The 10137-nt window shown below is 40.9% G+C and overlaps 1 protein-coding gene across 4 annotated transcripts in view; it reads left to right on the top strand.

Annotated features, from left to right (window-relative positions):
- Window positions 1–10137, top strand: part of AFF1 (ALF transcription elongation factor 1) — a 208258-nt gene that overhangs the window by 9822 nt on the left and 188299 nt on the right. For all 4 annotated transcript variants that reach the window (XM_032144734.2, XM_032144895.2, XM_058433055.1 and 1 more), the window contains exon 2: window positions 5287–5360. In XM_032144734.2, the coding sequence (XP_032000625.1) occupies window positions 5323–5360 (38 nt within the window). In that variant the 5' untranslated portion in view covers window positions 5287–5322. The remainder of the gene's footprint in view (window positions 1–5286; window positions 5361–10137) is intronic.

Below are 10137 nucleotides of genomic sequence, written 5' to 3'. Positions count from 1 at the left end.
AAAAAAAAAAAAAAAAAAGAAAAGAAAAAAAGGCTTCCCTAGTGTGTGGAATTGCCCCAGCACATGGTTTGGCCAGCCAAAAAAATAACTAGAACAACTACTACCATTTATTGAATGTTTACCATGAGACAGTCATTGTGCTAAAACTTTTACAAACATTATTTTATGTCCCTGACAGCAATCCCATGAAGCCCTGTATTACTGATGAGAAAGCTGAGGCCTTAGAGAAGAAGAAGAATTTTCTCGAGGTTGTTTTTTTGTTTGTTTGTTTGTTTGTTTTTTTTGGACAGAGTCTTGCTCTGTCGCCCAGGATGGAGTGCAGTGGTGCAATCTCAGCTCACTGCAAGCTCCATCTCCCAGGTTCACGCCATTCTCCTGCCCCAGGCTCCCGCCATTCTCCTGCCTCAGGCTCCCGAGTAGCTGGGACTACAGGCACCTGCCACCACACTCAGCTAATTTTTTTTGTATTTTTAGTAGAGATGGGGTTTCACCGTGTTAACCAGGATGGTCTTGATTTCCTGACCTTGTGATTCGCCCGCCTCAGCCTCCCAAAGTGCTGGGATTACAGGTGTGAGCCACGGCGCCCAGCCTCGAGGTGTTATAGCTAGTTGCAAAGCAGATCTTTTACCAGCATGTCATAAAGACTCTTGAGAGTAGATTCCCCAGAGTGTACTAGGTTTGGAAGCACTTAATGACCTAAGTGAACAGAATATTTGAAAACATCTTGAGTCACTTTTTATATTCATCTTCTCCCTTTTTTTCTATGTATGTGGTGTGAGTGTCCATAAAACTTACATATATGTGTATATACTCATATATGTGTATACACACTCTTGAATTGTGAGTTGTTTGAGGAAGAAAAGCAGTTTGATACACATGACATTTTAATTTCTGAATAAATTTGGTAAGCAAGAGAGGGAGGACTATAGAAGGGTCACTTAGTAATGTACATTCCTGCCATGGAACATTCCAGAATGAAAGTTTGCATCATTCACATAAAATTTAATGTGGATATAGCTGCTACCATGTGTCAGTGTGCTAGGTATTTTAGCTAGGTGATATAATATATGCTTCTTAGTTACTCTGAAAGGTAGGAAGTTCTCTGTTTTACACATAGGGGCACGGAGGCTGATAGAGCTTAGCTTGTCCGAGGTGATCATGCAGCTCACTTGAGCCTAGCTTCTTTCTGCTTTACAGCACTATGTTTTTAAATAGAGCCAAGTTAGTATCTTCCTTATTTTCTTTTCCTTTTTTTTTTTTTTGAGGCAGGGCCTTGTTCTTTCACACAGGCTGAAGTGCAGTGGTGTGATCACAGCTCACTGTAGCCTCCACCTCCTGGGTTCAAGCTACCCTCTCACCTCAGCCTTTTGAGTAGCTGGAACCACAGACATGTGCCACCTTGCCCAGCCTTTCCCAGTTTTTTTTTTTTAAGACAGGGTGTCTGTTACCCAGGCTGCAGTGCAGTGGCACAGATCACAGTTCACTGCAGCTTCCTCCTTCCTGGGCTCAACCAATCCTCCTGCCTCAGCCTCCTCAGTAGCTAGGACTATAGGCATGTGTCACCATGCCCAGCTAATTTTTCTATTTTTTGTAGAGACAAGGTGTCACTGTGTTGCCAGGGCTGATCTTGAACTTAAGCAGTCCTTCTACCTCGGCCTCCCAAAGTGTTGGATTACAGGCATGAGCTACCATGCTTGGCCTGTGGAGGATTATATTGAAAGATTGATAGCATAACAATAAAAGGTGAAAATACCCTTTTAAATCTCCTGCTCTGGCCTCTTCACCAAATCTCTTCCCTTTCCAGAAAGCTACTATTAACAGTTTGGTATATGCTCTTCCAAACTTTGTGTGTGTGCATAAACTTAAAGCATTAAACAAACAAAAAATTGGCTCACATTGTACATTTTATTTAGATCTTGCTTAGATTAATCTCTGTGGTTCTTTTTGATGTTTTATGGCATCTCATTATGATGTATCATAATTAGCTATTTTTTAATGATATGTATTAGGTTATCAGTTTTCTTACTCTTACAAACAATATTTTATTGCACATGACAATATTTTATTGTACACATGACTGTATTTTAAGAAATGATTCCTTAAAGGAGAATTCCTAAATTGAAGCATACACCAGATTCCTTTCTTAGTGGTGGTTTAGAATAATAATTTCCTGACTATAATAGGCCACCATTCGAACCTAACATAACCTAACATTCATAACGTATCGTAGCGTATATCTGGGCTCTTCATACAGCTGTGGAAATCACACATCACCCTCAACAGCCTTGCTTAGGCTGACTTTGGTCTTTTTTGTGAGACACAACTGAGATATCAGTCAGTATCTAATGATGCAGTCTTCCTGCCCCTCTCTCCCTCTATGGGGAAAGATCAAGCCTCCTAGCAAAGTTAAGGGTTTTAGTTGTACAGATAGGTCCCTGGGTGTGTCCAGCGGCTCGATTCCTCAGGAGCTGTGGTCTGTCTCACTTTGAACCTCATTTACCTACCCAAGAATCTTTAGTGCTCCTGAGCGGTGAGACCTGGGGGGTTGCTCACTCTTTCGGTCTTCTAGTTATCAGTCTCAAGGACCCATTTTCACTACAGATCTCCATGGCTTGCTCCTCACTTTAAGTCTTTGCTCAAATGTTGTGTTCTCTGACCACCCTACGTAGAACTGCAATTCCCTACCTTGATTCCTCTCTGCACTCTATACTCCCATTTTGTTTTTCTAACATCTGTATATTTTACTGAATGTGTCTTTGCTTACCTTCTGTAGTATATAACTTAATGGTAGCAAGAGTCTTTTCTTCACTCTATTTATTTTTTATGTTTTTTGAGGCAGGGCCTTGCTGTGTTACCTAGGCTGGAGGGCAGTGGTGCAATCTCAGCTCACGGCAACCTAAATCACCCCCACTCCCCCACCCACCCCCACCTGCATCCCTACTCAAGCAGTCCTCCCACCTCAGCCTCTTGAGTAGAGTAGCTGGGACCACAGGCATGCACCACCACACCTGGCTGTTTATTATTATATTTAGCAGAGACGGGGTCTCGTCATGTTGCCCAGGCTGGTCTTGAACTCCTGAGCTCAAGCATTCAGCCCACCCTGGCCTCCCAAAGTTATGGGATTACAGGTGCACACCCAGCCCACTCTCTTTATTCTTAGTACCTGGCTTAGAGCAGATGCTCAGGATACATTTGTCGGTTCTGTCAGTCAGTGAGCAAAGTGAACTCAGGACCCCTGTCAGATTGATAGCCACCCAAAAGCCCAACCTGTCTCCTTTTCTCCTGTTATCACTCTCCACCAAAGAGCCCTAGGGGTGGGTGCTATTGGGTTGCAAGCAGGTTGAGCATCACTGGGAGGGTCATATGGGGAACTGCCATCAGGGACTCTTCAGATGCCTCTACAGAGGTGTTATGAAGAATAATGCCAACAGGAATACAGTAGTGTTTTATTGGTCACTTACTGTGTGCCAGCCCTGCAAGTCAAGAGAGAGAAAAGTGTGAGCAGCAAAGGCAAGGGTAGAGCAAGGGATGCAGAGAAAGAGAAAAAGGAGAAAGTGAGCGATAGTAAGTGGTGAGGGAAGGGAAGGGAGAAGAGTGGGAATTGAGTTAGAGAATTGAGAGAACTTGCCTAGGGGGCCACTATTGCTGGTCAGAGGAGTGACACATGTTTGACCCTGAAAAGTAGATCTCTGCTAGTGTGAGTTTAGAATATTTGCAACATCCATGCTGCAATCTTTTTTTTTTATTTTTATTTATTTTTTTTTTTTTTGAGACGGAGTCTTGCTCTGTCGCCCAGGCTGGAGTGCAGTGGCGCGATCTCGGCTCACTGCAACCTCCGCCTCCCGGGTTCACGCCATTCTCCTGCCTCAGCCTCTCCGAGTAGCTGGGACTACAGGCGCCCGCCACCACGCCCGGCTAATTTTTTGTATTTTTGGTAGAGACGGGGTTTCACCGTGGTCTCGATCTCCTGACCTCGTGATCCGCCCGCCTCGGCCTCCCAAAGTGCTGGGATTACAAGCGTGAGCCACCGCGCCCGGCCATGCTGCAATCTTTTGAGAGAGGAGATAGAGTGGCAAATTATGTCTGCTAGTATGGAAACATTATAGTTAGCAAGTCAGCAATTTAAATTTCATGGAGAGGGAGATAAAAGACCTTATCAGGATTAAGAATAGAGCTATGAAGGACTATATTCAGTGTTTCAACCTCAGGCAAAGTTGTAACAGCCTCTTAAACAGAGGCAAGTTAAAATGATTACAAATTTAATGTGTGTTTCTATTTGTATCAAATGGTTTTTCAAGTCTGTACTAAGATAATTTAGTAACATACCTTTCTTTGCCTTAAGGATGTCTGAAAAGTAAAACAAACTATTTAATGCAAGTTAGGATAAGTGTAGTCAATTTATAAATACTCACTAGAGAGGGAAAAGGAAACAGCTGTAGACAGTGTTAACCATAAAGAGAGGTTGTTTCCAGAGTTACCCAAGATAGTACTAAGACTATCTGCCCAGATTGGATAATAATTTTTCCCCCAAATTCAGTCTTGTTTTGAAAGAATGCTCAATAGTTGTTTTATTTGGGTTTTTGTTTTTTTGGGGTTTTTTTTGTTGTTGTTGTTTTGATTAAGTACTTTTATTGAGTGGAAGTAAAATCTTAAGATTGATTGTTACCGGGACCCACTTTTCTTGTTAAGTGTTGCATTCTTATGTGAGAATGACCTGTTGATTTCCTTTCTCTTGCATACTTGACACTCTTACCTTTTCTTCCTTTTAATTCTAGTGAGGATGCTGACACAACCTGTGACCTTAGGCAAATTACTTAAAACTAAGTCTACATTTCTTGGTTTTTTTTTTTTTTTTTTTTTTTTTTTTGAGTTTGAGTCTCCATTTTCTTATCTATAAAATGGGATATTAGTATCTGCCTTGCAACTTTATTGTAATGTATTAATGAAATGCCATTTTTAAAAGGGCTTATTTATATTTAACACAATGCTTGGCACAAAGTAGGCACCAGGGGAATGGTATTTCCTTTTCTCCTCCCCCTCCTCCTTATGGTAAACTTGTGCACATTGTTTTCTTGCTGAAATGGCTTTGAGAAGCAGCCTTACAGTTAAAAGTGCAATTGGCCTTTGATATATACTAGTTTGTTCATGCAACTTGAGAATTGGAGAACCATTTTCTAATTCAAATGAGAACTTGGAATTCTGTCTCCAATAAAGCTTCTTACAGGTCATGCGTATCCCTGAATTTACTCACAGGCTAATGTTCACAGGCTGCTGTTTCTCTTTCAGATGAACAGACTAGCCACTTTGCATTGACTGGAAACAATGGCATTTACGGGAAGAGTCAACAGCAGTGGCAACAGGTAAGCATAGAATCTATGATTCAAAGACATGCTGATATTTAATTTTATAATCTACTTTTCAATGAATAAGTTTGGTCTTTTTCAATTTTGCAACTTAAGAACTCACTGGTGCAAGAAAATGTTTGAAATTTTCAGTTTTCTCTACATGAAGTCAAACTTGTTGGACTGGCTACATATTTTCTTTTAAATCTAGCAATCGCTGAGTCTGTTAACTCATTTTTTTTTTAAATGTGGATGTTAATTTAAATGATTAAATCAGCATTCTAATGCTGTGTTCAAGATAACAAGATTGCACTGATTTGGGGAAAGTGTACACATGTTCAGCCTGTGCTTGAAATACATAAATCCATCTCATCCTGAAAGCTGTGAAGGAGGGAATTCCTTCATATTTATATTTTGCCCCTTTCACATCTCTCCCTCCAACTCTGCACACACAATTTAGTGCCTTCTTGCATACAGTAATTGATCAGTGTTGATTGAGGGGATCATATTAATATTTTGAAGCAGTTTTAAATAATAACTCATTTGACATTCAGAAAGAATTATCACTGATTAGTTTTTATTTAAACTATTAGCTATTCAAAAATATAATTTTTTTTTTTTTTTGAGATGGAGTCTCAGTCTGTTTCCCAGGCTGGAGTGCAGTGGTGTGACCTCAGTTGACCGCAACCTCCACCTCCCAGGTTCAAGTGATTCTCCTGCCTCAGCCTTCCAAGTAGCTGGGATTCACCATGTTGACCAGGCTGGTCTTGAACCCCTGACCTCAGGTGATCCCCCTGCCTCGGCCTCCCAAAGTGCTGGAATTACAGGCGTGAGCCTCTGTGCCATGCCAAAAACATATTAAATGTTTTTAAATGTTACTACTACCTCTCGTAGTAACATTCTAGCAATTACAGAGTTGTTTTTATTGTTACTTTTATAATAATTTCTGTTTATTAATTATTATTATTATTTTTTGAGACAAAGTTTCGCCCTTGTTGCCCAGGCTGGAGTGCAGTGCCATGATCTTGGCTCACTGCAACCTCCGCCTCCCGGGTTCAAGTGATTCCCCTGCCTCAGCCTCCCAAGTAGCTGGGACTACAGGTGCATGCCACCACACCTGGCTAATTTTTGGTAGAGACAGGGTTTCACCATGTTGGCAGGCTGGCCCCGAATTCCTGACCTCAGGTGATCCACCTGCCTTGGCCTCCCAAAGTGCTGGGATTACAGGCATGAGCCACCGTGCCCAGCCATAATTTCTATTTATAATAGAATTCTTTTCCCCTTTCTTGCTACTGCATTTCACTAGTCTAAAAAATAAAAACATTAGGCCAGGTGCAGTGGCTCACGCCTGTAATCCCAGCACTTTGGGAGGCCAAGGTGGGCGGATCACGAGGTCAGGAGATCGAGACCATCCTGGCTAAAACGGTGAAACCCCGTCTCTACCAAAAATACAAAAATTTAGCCGGGCGCAATGGCGGGCGCCTGTAGTCCCAGCTACTCAGGAGGCTGAGGCAGGAGAATGGCGTGAACCCGGGAGCGGAGCTTGCAGTGAGCTGAGATCACGCCACTGCACTCCAGCCTGGGCCACAGAGCGAGACTCTGTCTCAAAAAAAAAAAAAATAAATAAATAAAAATAAAAACATTATAAGAAATGTAGACTCAGACTTATTTAATATTTATAATGCAACAGACTAGAAGATGGTGCCTGCGATTGTGGACCATCCCAAATGTTCTCCTACTTCTCCCCCTTTCTGGTTCATTTAGGAAATTATTCAATTCCTGGTCATCATTGTGGGGCTGTTAAACTTGGTTTACTCTCTCCTCTCACCAAAGGGAAGACAGTTAGTTGACCCTGGCTGCTGCAGTTCACATTCTGCTAGAGCCTGGGGGAAAGCTGTTGTCATTTGTCTTTAGGTTTATTCATAATGTTGGGTTACACATACGTTTTAGATTTTTATGTAGTTAAATGTCTTGTCCTTTATGGGTTCTGGCTTGATTGTGCTTAGAAAGGTCTTTCCTCCTCCAAGATTGTGAAAATAATGTCATGTGTTCTTTGCTGGCACTTGTACAATTTCATTTTTGCATTTAAATCAGAACTTGTAAGCTGGTGGACTGTGGGACAGATCTGGTCAACATATGGGTTTTGGTTGGCCTGTCACAGAATTCTGAAAGAAATTATCTGCCAATGCTTTTTACATAACAATCTTCTATCTTCTCATGAAAAATTTAAGATTTAGCAACCCTGGGCTTGCGTTGCCGTGTAGCAATGCTCAGACAAAATTGAATAGCTTCGGCTCTTTTAAGCAGAACACAGGCTTTCTAATTCAGAACTTCCCAACTGGTGTGCCATCAAATGCTTTTCAGGTGTGCCACGATGTTGATTTTTTTCCCCCCCAGCCTAAAGGTCAGCCAGAGCTCCTATCTAATTTCCTCCTGCAGACATCTGCTTTGTCCGTTTGCCCCAGAGACTTGATGTTTAAAAAAAAAAAAAGTTGAGAAAGCACTGACGCTTTTCAATTCGTTACAGTTCTCTGCACAGCCAGATTCACACATTTAGTTAGCTGCTTGGCCCTCTTAACTTGCAACCCATTTTACATCTTTGACTTTTTAGTATTTTGATCCATATGTAGTTAACTTGAATATATATTGTACATTTCATATTAATAGGAAAAGGTAAAGATGAGGGATGTTAGGAAACTTTTTTTTTTCTTTTTCTTTTCTTTTTTTTTTTTTGAGACGGAGTCTTGCTCTGTCACCAGGCTGGAGTGCAGTGGCACGATCTTGGCTCACTACAACCTCCACCTCCAGGTTCAAGCAATTCTCCTGTCTCAGCCTCCTGAGTAGCTGGGACTACAGGCACACACAACCATGCCCAGCTAATTTTTGTATTTTTAGTAGAGATGAGGTTTCACCGTGTTGGCCAGGATGGTCTCAAACTCTTGACCTCATGATCTGCCTGCCTTGGCCTCCCAAAGTGCTGGGATTACAGGCGTGGGCCACCATACCTGGCCAGGAACTGTTTTTTTTGTTTGTTTGTTTGTTTTTTGTTTTTTTTTTAAAGCAAAAAGCTAAACAATTGTTTCATCATTATTTATTAAATCACCTGTCTTTTCTCCACAGATACGAATGCTGTGTATAAATTTTATCACAGTCTTGGGTCTGTTGTTGGGCCGTCTTTTGCTCCATTGATGTGTCTTTTGGCAACTGTGGCATATTGTTTCACTGTATCTTTATATGTCTTAATATTGAGGCAGATTCTTTGTAATTCTCATTTTTAGAATTTTCGTAGCTGTTCGTTCTCATGCTTCTCAGTGTACTCTGAAGTCATTCATCACTTTCTAGAAAAATTATGATTGGCATTTTGATTGGAATCCCTTTGAATTCATCAGTTAGAGTTGACTACTGTAGGCTATTAAAACGTCCTATAAGAATGTAGATATCAGACTGGTGAAAATTTAAGGAGCTGAAGAAATTTTAAATTTTAATTGTAAGATTTTCGTGGAGGTGATTTTTCAAAAAGGTTTAGTTATTGACGTTGGTTCCTGTGTTATTTCTGGTAGATGAATCAATTATAGTAGGTAAAAGTATTATCATTGGCATGATTAAAAAGATGTTTTAGCTTAAAACCTAAATGATGGGTTGATAGGTACAGCAAGCCACCACGGCATGTGTATACAACCTGCATGTTCTGCACATGTAGGTAACAAACCTGCATGTTCTGCACTTGTAGGTAACAAACCTGCATGTTCTGCACATGTATGTAACAAACCTGCATGTTCTGCACATGTATCCCAGAACTTAAAGTCAAAAAAAAAAACAAAAAACAAAAAACGTTTTTTTGAGATGGAGTCTCACTGTTGCCCAGGCTGGAGTGCAGTGGCGTGATCTTGGCCCCCCCGCCTCCCGGGTTCAAGCATTTCTCCTGCCTCAGCCTCCTGAGTAGCTGGGACTACAGGCACCCACCACCACGCCCGGCTAATTTTTGTATTTTTTTTTTTTTTTTTTTTTTTTAGTGGAAATGTGGTTTCACCATATTGTCCAGGCTGGTCTCAAACTCCTGACCTTGTGTTCCGCCCCCCTACCCCGCTCCCTGCCCCCATCTTCGGCCTCCCAAAGTGCTTGGATTACAGGCGTGAGCCACGGCACCCAGCAAAAAAAAAAAGATGCTTTATATTCTATTACATATTTTTTTTTGGTTTTGCTAGTTACTAAGTTTGGATGGGTAACTGCCCCTTATAGTAACATTCTAGCAATTACAGAGCTGTTTTTATTATTTGTTACTTTTATCATAATTTCTAGCTCCTCACCTCCTCAATATGCTCCTTTTAATTTTAGTACCTAGTACAAGTGGTAAGTTTGGGGATATCCTTTAAAAAGCTCTATTTTTAATACACACCAGTAGCTCACTTGTTTAAATGTTTAATCATGATAGGTATTTAATCTTTTAGTTGCCCAGAAAAAAACATTAAATTTATGTGGAACTGGTCCAGGACTAGGATATATTTGCAAAGGAAACAGATGTGTATTGAGTACGCAGCTCTAATCATTCAAACTAAATTGAAGTCTGAACGTGAACCCTTACTTTGCTCAGGGCTATCAAAAGTCATAAGCGTGGACAGAATATTAATGTAACGTGCAAAGACAATATTTGTTTTAGTTCTTACAAATAATAAGCTTATTCTGTGACTTCCAGATTTATCAGCACTTGACACTGTTGAATTTGAGCTCACTTATATTTCTTCACCTTCCTTCCCTCCCCCTTTTTACTAGTTCTTTCTAAAAATTGTTATTGGAG

The sequence above is a fragment of the Hylobates moloch genome, unplaced genomic scaffold, assembly GCF_009828535.3.
Source record: "Hylobates moloch isolate HMO894 unplaced genomic scaffold, HMol_V3 SCAFFOLD_2, whole genome shotgun sequence".
Taxonomy (NCBI): Eukaryota; Metazoa; Chordata; class Mammalia; order Primates; family Hylobatidae; genus Hylobates; species Hylobates moloch.
The sequence above is the reverse complement of the archived record's forward strand: the minus strand, read 5'-3'. Positions and strand labels throughout refer to the sequence as shown.